This window comes from Antechinus flavipes, chromosome 4 (genome assembly GCF_016432865.1).
Source record: "Antechinus flavipes isolate AdamAnt ecotype Samford, QLD, Australia chromosome 4, AdamAnt_v2, whole genome shotgun sequence".
Lineage (NCBI taxonomy): Eukaryota > Metazoa > Chordata > Mammalia > Dasyuromorphia > Dasyuridae > Antechinus > Antechinus flavipes.
In genome coordinates, this window is record NC_067401.1 from 79,628,669 (window position 1) to 79,650,630 (window position 21,962).

The following is a 21,962-nucleotide window of genomic DNA, read 5'->3' on the forward strand; positions in this document are numbered from 1 at the left end:
CTCCAAAGATGGGTACAGAGAACCCAATCCATCAGTTTCCTAAAATTATATATAAAAGTCCCAAAATAATATTTTGCCATTAATGAATAAATTTTAAATTTTTTTGGAACAAGTCACTCTATAAATACCAAATTGTAATAATTAAACTATTTCAGTTCTCATATTTATTTAAATGGAAAGCAATTTTTTAAAAAACCACAAAATCTTTCACATTTTATATGAGAAAGAATGAAGAATGAATGCCTTCACCCAATCAGGAGACATTCAAAGCTAGAAAACAAGCTCTTGTCAAATGTCCATCTACTGCTAAACTTCCAAACAAACCACTAACAAAATTAAAAGTCCAGTCGTACAACATGATACACCTAGGACAGTGTGCTTCCTGAAAAGACATTGTAACTAAGTGTAAAAGGCCTTTTGTTAAAAGTACTAAGAGAAATACAAAACCCTTAGACTCTAGACTTGAGGAAAACATAATATTCCAAAAGACATGTAACAACAGCCAGTTCAAAGTAGGACCAAGTTTGGTCCACCTCCTTTTCCAAAGCATTCCATAACTCATGGAAATCATCATTGGGTCTCTGGTTGCGTTTCTTTATCTGGGTGGTAAAAAATAATCTCTTAAGGTCCCTTCAACCTAAAGAAGTATATTTAAGATATGTGAGAAGCAATCAAATTAACACACAGTTACTTTGAATTTTATTTCAACTTAAATTTTATTATAAAAACTTCTACTTATCAATTTGTGTCCAAAATTGAAAAGAAAAGAAAGACAAGATAGTTAATGTCACTCAGAAATAATGTCACCATGTAGGAAAGTTTGTTTTCACCACCAAGAAGATTAATTAAATAGCCTATATTATCCCTCTCCCCAAAACTCATTTAATTATTGTAATATAGACTATATGGTCTATATCATAGACAGTGCTATTTTTAATACTGAAAGGAAAATATCTGTAATTTTTTTAAAAAACTACTTGCATACATCAGTGACTATACAAACATTTTGAAGTGACATCTGACAATTTTTCCCAAAAGAAATATTCAAAAGCTGCAAGTTGCAATGTGCTTGAGGAAAAAAAAAATCATGATCGTATTATAATAAGCTATGCTACATATACTTCAAATCGCAGTGTACAAGACACTACAAATCCAAATGGCTCATATACAAAATGTAAAATTAAAAACCCCAACATACACACTAGATTTTTGTTACATTGCCATATATTTAAGACACTGGGAACTATTTTAACTTTTAACACAAAAATCTCAGTTTAACAGAAACCCTTTCACATTTTATGACTTTGCTACCATTTCACCACTGACAGCTAGTGATGGACCCCAATAAATTTAACTAGATTTTAAGACAGATTTTATGTTTCATAAAAACATACTTCTAATAAAATCAAAGAAATACATTTTAAACATGCTCAATTCATGTGCAGATGAAGATTCCAAAGGTGAAAAATAGCAATTTTAAAAACAAAATCACAGCAATGAAGTAGAATTTGTAGCTATTGCATACACAAAATATAGTATAAACTGCAAAAATGAACAGTAGCAAACACAGTGTTTAATTACAAAAGTCAAAAATATACAAAAATATTAGTCCGAAATGGCAAGTTTTCAACCACAGGTTCATGTAAAAAATGTTTAAATAGTGATGTTATTCCAAAAATATAAATATATATCCAAGCTATTTTTACTTATTTGTAATAGTATAAAAGGCAACTGAGAACCTATAATTGAGGTAGCAAAGCCAAATTCACAAACTTTGGATTAAAATTACGATTCCTATGTTTTCATAGCATTTTCCAATGCAATATTTAAGTGAAGTCAGATTGTTTAAAAAACTTTAATTTCATATCAATACATTACTTTATAAAACTTTCATAAAAGTACAATTAAAAAATACTGAAAACTTTTTTTTTGTTTGTTTTTTTTGTTTTTGTTTTGTTAAAAGATATTCCTGGTCCTAAATAAGCAAATGCACCTCACATTCAAAATACTGTACAAAAAAATATATATATATGAAGTTATATTATACACAAAGAAAGCTATGTATTTACATTTTTAAAGTAATTTTAGACTTTTAAGTAAGCAAGCTGTTACTTTTTTCTTTTCTGCAGGTCCTGCTACTAAATTACTACTTCCTTACACCTTGGTATTCAGCACTGAACACACAATCAGTTTTAATTTTAACTCAAGGAATCAAGCAAATGATTCACTTATTGAAATTAATGAAAATCCTATTCTAACTGATGAAACAAAAATATAACTAGCTGTTAAAACACACTCTAAAAACTGAGTCATACTATTTTTAAAAAATGAAATCAATTATCAAACCAGAAATGCAAATCTGAAAAGCTAGGAACCCAATCCAGAAATCAGAAGTTCCATTTTGTTTGGTGCATTTACCATAAGACTGTCCTCTTTTCATATATTAAGAACAGGAAAATTTTCATTAAAAGCTAATTCAAATATCTGTACTCTGATTTTATTTTCCCTTAAGTTTATTAAAACAAATTATGTGAAAATCCTGGCTAATTTCAGTGACTAAATGGACAACAAATCTAACTTGACCTGACAGACCTATTTCTTACATATTTATGACTATTTGTTCTATTATGTATTTCTTTAGAAAACAAAACAAATAAAAAACAAAATACCTACAGACCCAATGGGAAGATAAGAGGTATGTTTTGTTTGCAGGGAAGCTAGAACTGCAGAAGCATTTAAGAGTTTAAAACAAAAGCTTAGTAAATGTATGGAAATATACGATATGGCACACGTTGACAGTATTTTTCCCATGCCAAACCATATTTCTTCTTACACTGGTGTTCATCACGAGCTTCTCGGTGGATAAGCAAGATGGTGAAATAAATCACATAGATATATGGCAAGATATGATTAAAGCCTGTGGAAACATAGATGGTATAAATATTATGAAAGGAATGAAGACATTTTCCCTAATTAGTCCTTACCTAATTTTTTTTAATTAGTTTTATTTTCAATTCCAAAATCTCTTCCTTCCCTACCCACTGAGGTAGAAGGAAAAACAAAGCCCATGACATATGTATAGTACGCAAAACAAATCCCTACATTAGACATATCCAAAAAGAAAAGGAAAAGAAAATGTTTCCATAATGAGTCTATTAAGTTTCCATCTGAAAATATCATGTTTTTAATCCTAATTCCTCTGAAATTGTGGTTGGCTACTGTGTCAAAGTTCTCAATCTTTCCCAGATGACTATCCTTATGATGTTGCTGTTTGTGTGTAAATAATTCTCCTGACTTCATTTGTATCAGTTTTTACAGGTCTTCCCAAGTTTTAAAAAAAATTATCTGCCTCATCATTTCTTATAGCACTGCATTTCATCACATTTATATAGCATAACTTGTTCAGCCATTCCTTAACTGATGATCCCCTCAATTTTCAATTCTTTGCCACTACAAAAAGCTTTAAGTGCTATGCCCTTTCCTTCATTCTTTGATTTCTTTGGAATATAGAAATAGTAGTGGTTATCAATGAATCAAAGGATATACAGAGTTTAATAGCTTTCTGGGTACAGTTCCCAATTGCTTTGGTGAATAATAGTTGGACTAGTTCACAGCTTAACCAACAGTGCCTTCAAGAACATATTTTCCCAAAAACCCTCTCACATTTATTTTCTATTTTTAAGTCTATTTGATAGGTATGAGATGTACTCTTAGGGTTCTTTTAATCTGAAATTCTTTTATTGTGATTTAGAAGACTTTCATATGACAATTGATAACCTAGATATCTTCTTTTGAAAACTCTCCATATCCTTTGCCCATTTGTCAACTGGGGAATGACTTTTAATATGGCTCAGTCCTCTAAATCTTAAAAAGGAAATCTTTATCCAAGAAGCCTGATGCAAAGATTTCCTACAACTGGATTGGTTTTGTTTTGTGCAAAAAAAATTTTTTTTAATTTCATTTGATCATAACTGTCCATTTTAATTTTCTGTGAAACTCTCCATACATCTCATTTGGTCACGAATTCTTTTCCTACTGAAAAGTCTGCCAAGTAATTTCTTATAAGCTACTATAATTTGCTTATGATCTCACTTTTTAAGCCTAAATCATGTACCCATTTGCAATTTATTTTGTCATACAATATGAGATACATTTGTAGCCAAATTTCTGCAACATTATTTTCCAGTTTTCAGATGTTTTTATCAAATATTGAGCTTTTATTCCAGTAGCTGGAATCTTTGAGTTAATCAAATACTAGATTCCTATGTGCATTTAATTCTAAATATCATGCACAAAAATCTATTCCACTGATCAATCTCTATTACTTACACAGCAACAAACTATTTGACAATTAGGACTTTTTTGTCTTGATCATTTTGTTCCTCCAGACGAATCTTAATTATATTTTCTAAGTCTAGTTCTCTGTCTGACACCAAATGATTTTTAGGACCCCTTCCAATTCAAATCCCATATTCCTATTAACTTCCCCCCAAAAAAACTCCAAAATACTTTTGGTTCAGGTAAGGTTTGGAGATTATAATTAAATGAAAGCAGAGTCAAGATGATGATGAGAGGGAGTAAATTAGGCAGTATTGTCTTTTTCATTATAGTAGCTTGACCTCCCCAGAAGCGGTTACTCTCTCTCCAATTATTCAAATTTGCTTTTGTACAAAGTGTTTTGTAATTTTGTTCAAGTCACTGAGTGGGTGTTGACAGGCAGACCCTCAAGTGTTTGATATTAGCTGAACTTATCTTAAATGGCTTGTTTTCTTCCTACTGGACTTGTTAGTAATGAAGAGAACAGATAGTTTGTGTGGGGTTTCTTTTATATTCTACAACTCTGCTGAAGTTCTTTCAATTAGTTTTTTAGTTCTCTAAGTAAATCATATCATTAGTAAAAGTAAAGATTTTGTTTCTTTACCTATATTTCTTTTTTTAATCTTCTCTTTTCATCTTACTATTATAGCAAGTATTTCTAGTACAATAATGAATAAAATGGTGATAATGAACGTCTCTGCTTCATGCCTAATATTACTGGAAAGGCTTCTTCCTTGTACCCTTGTCTTAGGTAATGGAAAGCTTCATTTATTCCATATGCTTTCTAGTTTGTTTTTCTAAACAAGAATGGGTGTTATATTTTGTCAAAAGCATTTCAATGTTTTATACATTAAAGAAATCACACCATTTTGCTGCTGTTTGTTAATAATAGTAATTTAAGGTTAATTATCTTTTAATTTTTCTGATATTGAACTAGCCCTGCATTCCTGCTCTAAATGATAATGTAACCTTTATGACATATCACTAGTATTTTATATAATTGCATTTTCATGCAAAAAAATCTAGAGAAATTGGTCTACAATTTTCTTTCTGTTTTTACTCTGGTGTAGGTATCAAATGCATCTTTATATCATAGAAACTATTTGGTAGGACATCTTTTTTTTTACTACAATTAATTTTTTTAAAATTAAAGCTTGTTTTCAAAACACATGCAAGGATAAGTTTTGAACATTAACCCTTGCAAAATCTTGTGTTCCAATTCTCCTCCCCTAGACAGCAAGTAGGTCCAATATGTTAAACATGTTAGAAATATGTTAAATCCAATATATGCCTACACATTTATATAATTATCTTGCTGTACAAAAAAAAACCAAATCAAACAGAAAAAAAGTGAGAGAAAATAAAATGCAAGCAAACAACAACAAAAAGAGTGAAAGTGCTATGTTGTGATCCACACTCAGTTCCCATACTTCCCTCTCTGGATGCAGATGGCTCTCTTCATCACAAGTCCATTGGAACTGTTTGAATCATCTCATTGTTGAAAAGAGCCAAGCCCATCAGAATTATCTTGTAATCTTGCTGTTGTCGTGTATAATGATCTTTGTTCTGCTCATTTCATTGAGCATCAGTTCATGTAAGTCTCTCCAGACCTCTGAAATCATCCTACTGATCGTATCTTATAGAACAATAATTCCACAACATTCATATGCCACAATTTATTCAGCCATTCCCCAACTGATTGGCATCCACTCAGTTTCCAATTTCTTGCCACTATAAAAAGGGCTGCCACAAACATTTTTGCACGTGGGTCCATTCCCTCATTCATGATCATTTTGGGATACAGAACCAGTAATGGCATTGCTGCATCAAATTTGGGCATAAGTTCCAAATTGCCTTGCAGAGTGGTTGGATCCATTCACAACAGTATTAACTATTAAAAAAAAAGTTTTGAATTTATTTGCAAATCTATGGGGGAAAGAGAAGAATTTCCTCTCTGAGAGTTCATTATGACTTGACAAGGGTTAAGTATTATTCTATTTCCAGTTTTGTTAATCTGGGCATTTTTTATTTTTGCAGATTCATCTGCCAAATAACTAGACAAAAGAATTCCTAATAATTCCCTTTATTATTCATTGATTGTGAATTCATCTTTTTCCTTTTTTGATAATGATAGTTAACTCTTCCATGTCACAAGTTTTGATATGAATGGGAAGTATGGGGAAGTTTTTGCCAAAGCTGCAAATGACAAAGGAAAAGTTGATGACACAAATGACAGGGGAAGTCTGAAACTCAGAAATACATAAAACATATGTGTAGTGAATATAATAGCAACATATTTTCTTTAAATTTCAATTCAGACTTCTCCAGGCCAAAAACTCTTATGCAGATTTTCCACTTTGTGAAGGGCCACAAACCTAAATCCCATAATATAAAGGGAATTGTAAACTGATTTTTATTTTTTAATCAAATTTATGGCTTATCTATTCTATTAGTTTCTCAAAATCCTGGCTTCCTAGTTTTATTCAATCTTTTTTCTTTCAATCTTCATCTCTGATTCTTCAGAATTGTATTTTGATGTTTACATTGTGGGATTTTTAATTTGATGGCTTCTGAGGTTTGTCTTTTAGTCACATGATCAAGTTGTCGGTCTCCTTTCTCTTTTTATTACTATAAAGCATCCTACACTTTTTGTTGTATTGTTTCACTGCTTTCACCATCTTGAATGAAATTACTGTTTCTATTTTATAATTTACTTTCTTTATATATATATATACATATATATATAACTTAAATTCTTTAGAATTTAAGCTAATTTCAATGAACTTTAATCTATGCTAAAGTATCTTTATCGAATATACTTTCATTGCATTATGGTCACACAAGGGGGTGAACTGCTAGCTTTCTCTGGTTTAGAGTTTATACACCATATACTAAAGGCCAGAACTTGAGTGGCTCCACTTAGCATGCCTTCTTGCCCAGCCTCTAACCTCAGTGCCCACAGACACTTTTCCCCAAGTTGCTGCCCATCTTGAAAAAAAATGACTTGATGGAATTTTTTAGACTTTCTCAATCAAAATTCAGGTTGGTGCATTCTCTAGGACCTCAGGGGTCCTCAAACTACGGCCTGCAGGCCAGATGCAGCTGAGGACATTTATCCCCCTCACTCAGGGCTATGAAGTTTCTTTATTTAAAGGCCCACAGAACAAAGTTTTTGTTTTTACTATAGTTCAGCCCTCCAACAGTCTGAGGGACAGTGAACTGGCCCCCTATTTAAAAAGTCTGAGGACCCCTGCTCTAGGTCATTGTGGAATAGATATACAGGCTTCATCTCATTCTACCATCTTTACTCTGCTCTTATCTAAGTAGCTTATTCTATTAATTAATAACCTTAATAAAAGAGATTCTTCTATATCCTTTAGTCTATCTCCTCTTATTCCATCCTCAGTAGAAAACTAAAACACCAAATCATTATGGGGGACTCCATGGGACATAGCAGGAAATAGCAGGAATGGTAAGAGTAGGTGGATGCCAAAAAAAATTGAAAGAGCCGCTTAACTGTTGATAAGCTGTGAACTGATTCAAACACTATGGAAAGCAATTTAGAACTATGTCCAAAGGGCTATAAAATTACACAATATTATTCAACCAAGCAATACTACTATTAAATAGCTCTATATGCTCTATATACCAAACAGATCAAAGGGACCCATGTATACAAAAATATTTATAGCAATTCTTTTTATGGTGGCAAAGAACTGGACATTAAGGGAATGCCTAGCAAATTGGGGAATAGCTAAACAAGTTATGGCATATGACTGTGATAAAAAAAAACTATTGCTCTATGAGAAATAATGAGCAGAATGGTTTCAGAAAACTTAAAATAAATGAACTGATCCAAAAATAAGATCCAAAGTGAAATGATTTGAACTAGAATAATACTGGAAAATGATCAACTGTCAATGACTAGCTATTCTGATCAATAAAATGATCAATCGGGGCGTGTAGATATCACTCAGGCAAAGTGGATATTTACTTGGTTATCTGCTTTCTGCTTTCCCTACCAGTCAGTTAAGATTAGGAGAGGCCCTTGTTCAAAAGGCCTAATCAAGGACCAAAATATCAAAGAAAAATCACAAACTTCAATAGTCCCTAAAAGTTATCACTGTTACAATGCATATTAACCAGTTCTAAATAATGACCAAGTCAATCAGAAAAGTTAAATACATTCTAAAAATTTTTCAACCACTCAATAAGGAACAGTCTGCACCCCTAACAGACAAAAAGAAATTGGAATCACCTTGGATTCAAATTCACAAGATCATTTAAGAGATCTTTATGATTTTTCAAGCTGGGAAAATACCACATTTATAACTCTCATTAAAAGCAGTTAAATATAACTGTGTCACCCCAACTGTCTAAGCAAAAAAATAAAAAATAAAAAGCAGTTAAATATCAGTATCTTACCACATGGTAGAGACCAAGACAAGGCCATAATAAGATCACCCAAGTAGTTGGGATGTCGAACAAAACCCCACCAACCAGACACTAGAAGATTCTTTCCACTTGAAGTATGAATAATTTTTAGATCTGTGTACAAAGAAATACATATGTCATATAATCACATACTTAAGCACATGTAATTTTAGTACATAAAAATAATTATTTTATATAATCAATACTTACGTGCCAAATTGGGATCATTGGGATTTTTCCGAAATGCATTTTTCTGAGAGTTTGCACAACGGAATACTATATACCCTGAAACTAAAATTTAAAAATAAAAAAATTGGGATCAAAGAAGGACAACAATTGTAACGAAATTCATTCTACAATTAAGACTATGGTATCCCAATTCCAAAACTTAAGCCTCAATTATTAAATCAGTTTTTCGGTGTGACCAAAATATGATTTTTCCCCTACTACTAAGGATCAGTTTTAATGTCAGTATGTCTTGAATTTATTGATGAAGATTCAACATTAGGACTTGAATAAATCCATAATAAAAAATCATTTTAAGCTAACAGTTCTTATGTTACTAATACTCAATATATTTTTAAGCAGCTGAAATAATTCCCATCCCTTTTATTTTTGGCATAATTAGGCAGGGGTGACAAAAGTGAAGAATCAAACTAACAAAATTAGACGTTTATTAAATGCTTACTATTCTGAAGAAAAGGGTGGTACAATAGTAAGATATTGGCCCTACTCTCAGAATCTAATGGGAAAAACAGCATAAAAACAATACAGTAGAATATAAATAAATAAAAGTAAGACAAGCTATCATTAACAATCAGTACAGATAAGTGTTGAATTTTACCAGTTTAATTAGTTTAATTTTTATTAAATTTGACTAATCTTAGAACTCAATGGGATAATGACAAAAGCTTATATTTATGTAGAGTACATATATAGTTTTGCAAACTGTAAATCATCATCATTAATCTGCCCGGATAATCAATTTATACATGATCTAAGGCTGGATATTTCCCTATAGTCCCTAAAAGCATGTGTACTTTTCAACCATCTTACTATCAATGTTCTCTTTGCCTGAAAAATGACAATATTAAAACTATTGGCAATTAGTGTTTTTAAATAGTACTTTTAACTTTGCAAAGAACTTCCATATCTTATCCCACTGGAGCCTCACAAAACCCCCCATGATAGATATTATTTATTCATTGAAATTTTAGATAAGGAAACAAAAGACTAGAGGTATGACAGAGTTTTAGACTTAGAATCAGTTAAGATGGTGTTTCACATTGTGCCTTCATCACTCACTATCTGTGGGAACATGAGCAAATAATTCATCCTCTGAGTCTTTCCTCAGCTGTAAAATAAAGACTAATAATAAATAAACCATTAATCCCTACCTTCAGGACTGTAAAGATCAAATAACGCATTTATAAAGTGCTTTGAAAACTTAAAAATGTTAAAAAATTAATTAATTAATTAATTAGTAATGATTTTTAAAAAGGCTTGCCAAAGTCACAAAGTAAAGTAAGCTTTGGAGGCAAGATATGAACTTGGGTCTTTCTAACTCCAAGTTCAATGCCTTAACCACTCCACCTTCTCTGTGCTGAACTTCGCAATACCCCCATTTCTAATGAATTCCATATTTCCAGGCCTAATTAAAATGCTAACTTTCTCTAAGTCTTCTCTGATCTTCTCTCCCCTTCCTCCTCCCCTTCCCCATCTCTCCCTAACATTTCCTCTTCCTCTGACTGACAATATTTCTCACATATAACCCTGTTCTTTTATTAAAGGTATTTGTGTAAATGTTTTGACTTCCTTACTAGATTATAAACCTGAAGGCAGGGATCTTGCTTTATTCATCTGTGTTTCCTACAATTTACATATAGAAGATGTTTAATAAATAAAAAAAAAAATCTTGCTAGTGAATGTTGAACTGTCAAGAACATACTTCTCAAAAGCACTTGCGGAAAAACAGTTTAATGGCCTAAACATGAAATACTGACATTCCTTGAAGGCAGGTACTATTTCTGCCTTGAACTTATGGGCATTTTTAGTGATTGTCAGGTGCTATAAACAGACAAATATTGTGGCATGATAAATTCCATATATAATTATTAATACCAAACAAGTAAAATTATGACTTACGTTTTAAAGCAATAATAATGGATGCAAAAAGCCAAGAAACTTCACTAGGATGACGGACTAAATAAAAGGCTTGTAGGCTATAGACAAACGGCACCCACACCAAATCTCCAAATGCTAACATGAACCCAAATCCATCATGTATAATGTCCATAGTTGTCAACAAAGCCTCCTAAAAATACAGTAGGGAAAAAGACATAACTAAATAAAAATTTAGCCCTGAAAAGGACCAAGAAGTAAGCTCTAATAAAATTAATATAATGACAGTATTAAAATGAATTATGTCAACTCATAAGTAAACATTAAGTAGTAAGATGCCAGTGAAGGAGTCATATTCAACTCAGTTTTTAAAATTATGATTTGTCATGTGATCTCAGTTATCTGAAACAAGAGACAGAAAGGAGGCAAAAAAGATGTCATCAAGCCCTTACTCTAAAGTCCTGAACTTTAAACACTCCACAAATTATTCAGAGCCTATTACTCTTTTATAAATAATTTAAAATACTCTTTTAGTCTTGTCTCCCTCCCCACCCAGAGATTCACAGTTTTAAGCCAAGAGCTTTGTTTCACATGTCTTCCCATTTATCGATGTGTGACCATCAGGAAATAAGCATTTGTTAAGCATTTTACTATGCGCTGTGCAAACTGCATTATAAAGATTATCTCATGTTAGCACTATTATCATCGTCCTTATTTTACAGATGAGGAAACTGAGGCAGTAAGACCTGTTATGAGTAATATGCCCAGGGTCACACAGGTTTTTCTGACTCGGTGTTGCACTGCACCACATGGCTTCCCCAAAGAGATGAGAGTTCACAACCTAACAGCTAAGGAAGAAACAGAAAAAGCAGAAAACAAGAACACGAAAAAGTATACAGCTGGCACAGGAGTTAGGTCCTACACGTTATCCTACACACGGAATTTAAGAGCCCTCAGCTGGTGGCAGTATATAGAGCACTGGGCTTGGAGTCAGAAAGACCTGGGTTTAAATCCAGGCTCAGACTTCTTGACTGTGTGACCTCCCCGGGTGGTTGTGCTTAGCACAGAGCCTGGCCCGCCAGAGATGCTACATTAAGTGTTTATTCCCTTTCCTTTTCCCCATCTAGTCCAAACCTATAAAGAGCAGTGTCTCTGAAGTCCGTGGACCTGAGTAGAGGTCCTTACTCTGAAGCTGGCTGGCCTTGCCTATGCCATCTTCCTGGGATTCTTATCCTCAACAATAAAATGAGGGACTAGAGAACAGCCAAGGTTCATTCCAGTTCTTGACTCATGACCCTATGAACTTTATTCAAAAAAAGAAAAGAAATGGGTAAGAACAAAGGACACATATACTGTATATTAAGAAGATATATTCATTTGAGAAGTTTAGGAAACCAAAACCAAAAACATCTAGATGGTTCAAAGGGAGAAATGGAAGCAATATGTGGCAGCAGTGCAAACAAAAAACACCTGCAAGTTCCAAGAAAGATTTAGACAGCACACTGTCCAGGAAAGATCTCAAATGTTAACATAGTAGTGGGGAACCTCGATTCCCTGGATCTAAGAAGGGTAAGGAAAACAGGACACCAGGGCCTTTCATGTAGAATTTGTTGTCTTCTGGATCTGTTTCAGAGACTTATAAACAGTAGTAGAAAAAAATAAGAAGTCATTATTGCCTATGAGCTATCTCTACTACATTGCTCGCTTCAACATTTACATCAAAGCAGTTTGGGGCTTTTCGTAACAAAATAAAAGGTCCATAAATTCATCATTAACTAGAATCATGACAAGGGTCAAAACCCTTCTCGTCAGGACATTTCATTGTTTAGGCCTTTTGGTCACATTATTCCTTTTATATAAAATAGCATCCTTCTGGTCTCCCCTCCATAAATCTTCTAACTCAAGCTCTCACTAATATCCCTCTCCTCTGAACTTCAAAAGCATTCTATGAAGCTTTTCAATTACATGCCAAATTACATGTTATGTAGTATATCATACTATTAACTGCTGTTTCATGTGTTAAGTCTCCAGGATAAAAGTTAACTAATTAATTTTTACTACCATAACCCACTGTTCCTTCCATACAGCTTGCCCAGCTTTTGCTTCCTAAATTATGACTGCCTATATCCCTTTAAAGATTCCCTTACCCTACACCACATTCCCAATAACTAGTTCTTTATTCCCTGAGCTCCATCTTGGACAGTGCTAGGAAGATGAACTAGATACAAGAAGAAAAATGTTTTTCAATACCCTTATTTAATTCTTGGGCTTTTTTCTTCTTTTATCTGCTTCTATGCATGGTTCCCACTATTGAAGGATTAGATATTATTTAAAGAAAGGCTCATGTTAAAATTTCTTGGGAAACTACTCAATCCCTGTACCCATTCATCCACATATCAACTCTAGAGGTAAGTAGACATTAGCAATAGACACAACAAAAAATTCCTAAGTGAAGTCCAAGCATTATTATGAATATTGTTTCCAGAGAGATGTGGATGGAATCAGAGCTCTACAAAGAGCTGAACAAAGCATTATGCTATATATCACTTTCTTACTAGTATGCCATGCTATTTCATTCTGGTTAACAATCTGCCCTACCTAACTGTAAATTACTTGAAGACAAGAATCATGTCTGATCTTCTGTATCTTCTAAAAACCATACTAAAACAGAGGATCTGAGTGAAATTTTGAAGTGAAAATGATGAGTGTGAAAATTGGGTGGGAATAGTCAGAGACCACATAGAAATGTATAAAGGCAGGCCATCTAGATTGGAAAGGCTTCCTGACAGCTTAGAAGACTGATGCTAACCACAAATGGATTAATGAAGAGTAACAATAGGTTGGGAGAGCAAGAGTAAACATCACAGAAGCCAACATCAACAGACCTTAAAAACATAAGATTTTTATACATATATAAAAATATATATATATAAACGGGTAATACTAGTGTTATATTCAAAAATATTAACATTTTCTCAAAATTCTGTTATTAGGAATAATTACCTCATTCCAGAGAGCATCCACCACATACACAAGTTGAAAACTGTTAACCAATACCATTGCTACAGATGGGGTTTCACGCTTTTGGACCTTCATTTCCGCCAAAAGCATTATCAAGTTAATAACGACCTAAAAGTAAAGATGTGGAAAAAAAATACAAATGAATCCAAAATAAGGGGTAAAAAAGTTCTATTCTCACTTAAAGAATCTGAAATTGGATATGGTTCCTCTCTGTACCATGCAGATCTTAATTTCTCTGATGTGGTACACTGTCGTTGAAAGTTGCTGTGTGCACCATCATCCTGAGACCATAGACCGGGGCCCTTAAACTTTTTAAATAGAGGGCCAGTTCACTGTCCCTCAGACTGTTGGAGGGCCAGACTATAGTAAAAACAAAAACTTTTTTTGTGGGCCTTTAAATAAAGAAACTTCATAGCCCTGGGTGAGGGGGATAATCGTCCTCAGCTGCTGCATCTGGCTTGTGGCCATAGTTTGAGGATCCCTGCCATAGACTTTCCCAAATTTAAAACGGCTAGTTTCAGAAAATCAAAATAGTTCATGCCTGAATTCTTTACTATCTGCTAGGGCCAAGAACACTAGCTTTCATAGACATAACTTTTAGGAAACCAGTTATTTCCAGGCATAATGAGGCATCAAAGGAGAACTTTCTTAGAAAACTTTTATATTTAAATGAAAACAACTAAAAAGCATCAAGAAAATTTGTCAATCTCCTATTTAAACAGATATACCCACCTGAAGACAGTGTACCTTAAACTACTGATTTCCATGTGTAACCTGTTAACATCAATCATCTAATTTTGCATGACTAAATTTAGGAAGAATTTATATTTAGGGTTAAAAATAAAGTATCAGCTATTTACTTTTTTGTATTACTAATTTTAAGAAAGGACTAACCCAACCAATCAATCCTGGACGCAATTCACAGAAATATTTGAGGTCAAAATGTCCAATTCGTGGATTTAATTCACGTCCAATAAAGAAATCATACACAATATTTCCTGCAAAAGAAAAAGTATTTTTTTCAAAATTATTTCAGCTCTGGTATTCACTGAATCAGGATTTGAAATAAAATTATTCATAAATTACAATGCTATTAGCCAAGAGTAGATAATTAGTATAAGAGAAAGTGTGCTTGGAATCTAAATACTTGGATCCAAATTCCAACTTTCTACTTGGTATAACACTAGCAAGTCATTTAGCCATTCTAAGCCTCCATTTCCTCATCTGTAATATGTAGAAATTAGACCAAATGATCTGTGAAAAACCTGTCTTGCTCTAAACCCTAGGACTTATAAGCGAGTTACTAAAAATGGTACAATGACATTAAATACCTAAGCAGAGAAGAAGAAAGGAGAGAACATATCAAAGAATTAGAAAGAAGCTATTTCTATTGTTTCTTTAAATTTCTTTCCCACTTTCCCATTTCAAAAAGGTTCAACCCCCAAATGTTTGGAAAATTAGTAGTTTCATCAAGTAGTAAAGTTCACAAAATTTGAAGCCATGTTTCGGAAGGAAAGGAAGGAAAGGAAGGAAAGGAAGGAAAGGAAGGAAAGGAAGGAAAGGAAGGAAAGGAAGGAAAGGAAAAAAACACTTTATTTTTTTTAAGGAATGCTCACCTGATTTTCCTGGAGACAGCTCATCCTTGGGTGCTTTCAAGGATCGGACATAAAGATAAATGCTCAAGGCTACAGAAAATACTGTAGCTGCAACTGCAAACTGAAGGAAGTGATCATACACATAATAGAGCTCTATTCCCCAGTACAGAGATGTTCCAATGACTACAGATGTCAAAATAAAAGCATAAAATCCTTTAAAAAGAAAAAAAGGCGGCAGTTAATTAAATGAGAGAAAATTTAAAGTGCTACAATAGTGGAAATTGTAAAGATTCAATCTCCACTAAATACAGTCAATAAAGAAAGTCAAGACTTTCTGAGCATACATTATGATGCTACCAGCTATGTTGAAAAGCTGGGAGTACCAAATGACTCATTTGGTACTCTTTTAGAAAGACAAATAAGAACCAAATTAATAATTTATCAGTAGATACTAAAACTTCAAAATAGGAAATGATAATCAGTTAATCTTTAGACTCAGTTGCTACTTCTCAGGGGAAATCACTGAGTTCAAAAGCACAACAAAAGTTTGCATGAAGTTCTAGAAGCCAAATTCCCAAAACCATAATACACACATTAAGAATCTTGATCACTGAAACTAAGACCTTATTACATATAGCCAATCACATTATCATCATACATGCACATTTCCTACCCCTCTAACTACCCTCCGCATTCCTTTCTAGCTTTTACTCTAGGACGAGCAATTAAATCAATACAATTCTTGCTTTTGGAAAAGGTATACTACCCCATAGATCCATTTCCCTAACTTAATGGATTTTTCAGTTACCTCCCCCACTGAAATATAAGCTCCTTAAGAACAAGGATTATTTCTCTTTGTATCTGTATTCCCAAAGCTGAGCACAGTACCCATCACATAATTAAGGTGAATTTTTTTTTTTTGGAGGGGAGGAAGGGAAGCAGGGAGAAGTGGCAATTTTAATGTATTAATGGAATTTTATGATAATTTCTTTTATAAAGAATACTTCTGTGAAACAGAGTCAAGAATGATATTTACTGTGTTCATTTTAAAATTAATCTTTTTCAAGTGGGGTTTAAGTAAAACAGTAGACTCTTAAATTCTAATTGTTGTACTTTGCCCAATTTTTATTACATATTGTACCTGATAAAGTGATAAGTACAACATAACTATTCTCTTTCCTAACGTCTATGTGGATTAAAAAGAAATGATTTATTCAAAAAATACATATATGTAGAATTTCTTGCTGAATTCTTTAGTTATTAATTCTTAATATAATTCTATGAATAAGCGTGTTACTGAATAGGCAAAGAAATAAAAAATAAGTATTATTTTAATGTAATATGTTTCTCAGGTCCCCAAGTTTTAATACTTTGCTCAATCTTTGAGAACAATGGCTCTCATAAGAAAGTAAAAATGAAATTGCTTAGAAAAATATAAACTGGGGTGGTTTATAAGCTAGGTGGTGCAGTGGATAGAGCATCAGCCCTAAAATCAGGAGGACCTGATTTCAAATCTGGCCTCAGACACTTAAAACTTCCTAGCTGTATGAACTTGGGCAAGTCACTTAAACTCAATATATATATATATGAACTGGCACTCGAGAGAAAAACTATATATAAAAACTGGCACTCGAGAGAAAAACTATATATAAAAACTGGCACTCGAGAGAAAAACCATAAAATGCTTATGTCAAGAGATCTAGTAACAAAAACTAAAACTAAAACAATATAATTTAACAAATTTCCAAAAACTTAAGACACAGTCTTATGGTGAAGTATCCCAGTAAGATTAAATTTAGTTCTAGTAACCTACCCATTATCCCAGAAACTATAATGATAAAGGCACTGGATTGTAAGCTTCTGGACAGTAAAGCTATTATGTTTCTTTTTTGTATTTGTTCATATGTGTGTGTCTGTATCCATGTAAATATGTACATCAATATTATATATATATATATATATACATATACACACATGGTATACATGTGAAGAAACTCTAATATATGTCTGTTATCAAAACTAGAGTTTATATATCTGGTATAGAAATTTATGCAAACCAAAAGACCCAGATCAACACACTATATCAATAAAACTTTTTCAGCCATTTATTTACATGGTACAATTGCTCATATTTTGTTGAAATGAACCTGAAAATTTAAGAGTCCACCAAGGACATTATATGTTCAGTGAGAGGCTCTGGGTCCAAATCCTGGATATTTTACTTATTATCTCAGTGACCTTGGACAAGTTATAGTTTCCTTTCCTATAATATGATGCTGAATCAGATGAACTAAGGTGCCTCTCAGCTCCCAAACTATCACCCCATAATCCAACTATGTTCATTGAACATACTGATGGCAAATACTAAAAATATCAAAAGCAGAACTATTTCTCTCAAAGGTCTACATGTTAGAGAGAGGACAGCAGACAATCATTCAAATACACAAATTACTATAAGTCAGAAAATTAATCTGGGGGAAAAATTACTTATAACTGGAATATCATGATAATTAACATGTAGATATAACACCCCACTTCCATTATCATAATGGCCTGAGTTGTCCTGGGTTCTCGGAAGCAACAATGGAAGGCAGGCCCTGGAAGCCCATGAGTCTGAAAAGGCTCCAATGATAAATCTGATCACATTCTTCAGAACCAGCCAAACTAAATGTGGGAAAGGTTTATTACCAAAGAGATTTCCATTAAACAATGAATTTTTTTTTTTTTGGCCAAAAAAGGTCATGAAGCTCATTTATTAAGGCATAAAGAGGGGCCAGTGCATGGAAAAGCTGTCCACACTAACAAAACCAAGGGTCCAAAGGAAGTAGAAGAAACCAATTCTGCAAGGTATAGTCTACAAAGGTACAATTTGTTAATCATTGTTCTAATAAAAGTAAAAACCATATCTATACAATAGTTCATACAATTCTAAAAGTACCTAACTTAAGGTGTGAATAAATAGTTTAGGACTCTAGAACTGCATACATATTTTACTTTTATTAGTATTAGTATTAGTATTTTTCCTGAGGCAATTGGGGTTAAGTGACTTGCCCAGGGTCACACAGCTAGAAAGTGTTAAGTGTCTGAGGTCATGTTTGAACTAAGGTCCTGACTTCAGGGCTGGTGCTCTATCCACTGTGCCACCTAGCTGCCCCCGTATATATATTTTATATAAAACATTTAAAATGCCATATTGCTAAACTAACCCACCCTACAGAGTAGAGGGGCCTCTAAGTTGCAACTGTATTAATTCAACAAAAATTACCATTTAATCTATACTTTAGTCTTCTTCCACTACAAAGAGGTGTTCCTTCTACTACCTTAGGAGAAAGAAAAAAAAAAAATGATTAAAATCATGCACATCAACTAAAATTCAAGGTTATCAAAATAGCCCTCATCAAACCTGCCTCTTTCAAATGTACCCTAACAAATGCTTCACTTTCCTCTTATTAAAGACATGACACTACTCCCCATCATCCCCATCCTCAAAGGTTTTCCCTGTTTTTTTTAACTGCAAGTTCTTCACCTCATTCCTTTTCTTCACTAGTATATCCAATGAGTCTTATTCTCACTCTAAAATATTTCTTCCAATCATCTTTCTTTCCCAAGTACCAGACTACACTAGTCCAAGACTTGTTACTACATAGCAACAGCTTCCCTAAATGGTTTCTGTCTCCAGTCCTTTTTCCCTTCTAAACCATTCTGCACATCATTACCAGATTTTCCCAAATTAGCACCATATTCACTATGCTACTCAAATCTTCATTGATTCTCCAATATCCACAGACTAAAAAACAAACAAACAAAAAAAAAAAACCCAACTCTTCTAACTAGTATCTAAACACCCCTAAAATATGGACACAGTCTATTCAAATAAAATTCAAATATTTCAACTCACTCCTTAAATCTTTCCAGATAACAAAGGGTGCAATGAAAAGAGAACTAAATCTGGAAACCATGGAATGTGAATTCAAATCTTGACTCCACAACTTATTATGATATTGAGTCTGTCATTTGACCTAACTGGGGCTCATTTTCCTCATCTGTAAAGTGAGGTTTAGACAAGTGCCCTCCAGGCCTCCTTCCAGGTTTGCATTTCGAGTAGCTTTTGGGCAACTTCAGCTCATTTCTTCATCTTCTCTTCTACACCACAGTAGGGGTTATCCTACCCCATAACACAACTATACATATAGTAGCACATTCAATAACTACTTCCTGAATTGAACAAATAAACAATTTTCCCAAAGACATTAGAATATTATTCCCCAGAATAGCTATTCACTCCTTAATTAAAATTTCACTAATTTAAAACTCATAATTTGATCTATCAAAATTAATTTACCTCTTCAACATATAATTATTTGCACATTATATCTGCCATTAAATTGTGAGCTCCTTGAAAGCAGGAGTTGTCTTTTGCTTTTCTTTGTCTCCCCAGTGCTTAGCACAGTGCTTTATAAAAGTTAAGTGACTGACTATAAATCAGAAGAGTACTTGAAACATATATAACCTACTTAAGAATCCATAATTTAACAGTGTCCTTGTGGTATCTATCAAATAAAATGTATCTACTCATTCAATCAAGTCTGACAATTCTTTCCTGGTCTTTAATCTGTGCTATCCATAATAAAGTAAAAAATAAAATTCATTTCTTCATAAATATCCTACAATTCCAACTAGTACTTCTTCTTCAGTTAAGCTGATTTAGTAACATTTTACTATACATTGCAACCTTACTATCAAAATACTGAGAATTAATATTATATATCACATGATAACAAACACATGTTTGTTGTTACATTAGAGTCTAAACTCCCTGAAACAAATTCAAGATGAACCCACTTTTTAACATATACTAAATTTCACAATCAACTATTCTAGTGAGGTTCCATTATATTTGCTAAATGCCAATTTTTCCCCCCAATGGTATGCCTCTATATAATAAAAACTAATCTTCTCAGTTTACAAGCAGCTGGCAAACTTGCAAAGACCAAGAATAAAACCTTTAAATCATCTGTTTTAGTAAGCTTTCTTACATTGCATATAGAAGGCAAAGTATGTGTATGTGTTTAATTCAGAACACTATGAAATGCTCAACAATCTCAACCATTTTTATGGAAATTAAAAGCTCCTATGATATAAAATATGATGTACAGAGTCCACTCAAGTTCCTTATACTATATCCATCTTTAGTACAATATTAATCTGAAATATGAGATATGAGTAAAAGGAATTTTATTTTGTATCCAACTTCCCCATTACTCAACTGAAATTCATATAAAAATTATTATAAACCTAACTAGAATAGTTTAAGTCTTAATTAGAAAATGTTTTTACATAATACAAGAAAGACAGACTACAAAACATGAAGCACTGATGGGTTGTGGTTTTTGAGAACTTACTATGTGCAAAGTATTATGATAAATTCTAGGGAGAATAAAGGAATTTAATTACAGAATCATTGTTCAATTTTTATTTACATAGGCAAAAATGAAAAATTCTCATGCTATTGTGCTTAAGAATAAAAACTTACCTTTCCAATTGGCAGGAGATGGAAGAGGGCTTGGAGAAAAAACCAGAGTAGACAGACTCCAAACACTCTGGTTTCCCATAAATTAGCCAAAGGTGGCAAAGGAGGAGGAAGATTTGCAAGACTGGGATCCTCTTCCCTACACATCAACAATAACATAAAGAGCATAACCGGCAGACCAATCATAATGGAAAAAGCTCCTATAAAACAATCAATAGTCAAGAATAAAACTCTGATGAAAAGTTTAAACAGTCTTAAAAAAAAAAAAAAAAAAGATTATTAAAAAGACAAATGCACTACCCCAATGAGACAAGTCGCACCCTTTCTTATTAGATTCTCTTTTCTGATACACCTCCAGATACTTGTACCAACTATTCAACTAAATTTTCTCCCTTAGGCAAGTGGGGATAAGTGACTTGCTCAGGGTCACACAGCTAGGAAGTGTTAAGTGTCTGAGACCAGATTTGAACTCAGGTCCTCCTGATTTCAGGGCTGATGCTCTATCCACTGTGCCACCTAGCTGCCCCTCAACTACTTATTCAAAGAGTCTGAATCTAGGTACGAGAGACTACTCACTCTAGTAACAGACATTTTTCATTTCTAGAGACAGAAAGACAATTTTTGGTCATTTGGTCAATTCTGTATAGTTTGAATTCTATATAGTTATCAAGACATTTAGTCTTTACAGTAACGAGCACTAGATTATCTGAGAAGAAATGAGGAATTATCCAGAGTCTTAAGAGTGTTATTCCTACAGTTAATACTCTAAAAAGTTACAAAGAATGAACTGAGTTTTAATGTATTTCGACTAGATAAAAAAAAAAAAAAGATTGTAAATTCTCCCCAAATACACCAAATTATACAACAAATATTAACAGTTGGCACAATCCAATTAATACATGCTTCAGTTAAAAGAAGTATGGCAATAAAAGATTTTCTGTAAA

At 33.0% G+C, this 21,962-nt stretch overlaps 1 protein-coding gene across 1 annotated transcript in view; it reads right to left on the bottom strand.

Moving 5' to 3' along the window:
• Window positions 1-697: 697 nt before the first annotated feature.
• Window positions 698-21,962, bottom strand: part of LBR (lamin B receptor) — a 38,451-nt gene continuing 17,186 nt past the window's right edge. Inside the window, exons 6-14 of the mRNA XM_051993388.1 lie at window positions 21,022-21,218; window positions 18,754-18,808; window positions 15,510-15,701; window positions 14,788-14,891; window positions 13,876-14,001; window positions 10,897-11,065; window positions 8,962-9,042; window positions 8,743-8,865; window positions 698-2,917 (exon numbers count right to left, since the gene is read on the bottom strand). Of these exons, the coding sequence (XP_051849348.1) occupies window positions 2,757-2,917; window positions 8,743-8,865; window positions 8,962-9,042; window positions 10,897-11,065; window positions 13,876-14,001; window positions 14,788-14,891; window positions 15,510-15,701; window positions 18,754-18,808; window positions 21,022-21,218 (1,208 nt within the window). The 3' untranslated portion in view covers window positions 698-2,756. The remainder of the gene's footprint in view (window positions 2,918-8,742; window positions 8,866-8,961; window positions 9,043-10,896; window positions 11,066-13,875; window positions 14,002-14,787; window positions 14,892-15,509; window positions 15,702-18,753; window positions 18,809-21,021; window positions 21,219-21,962) is intronic.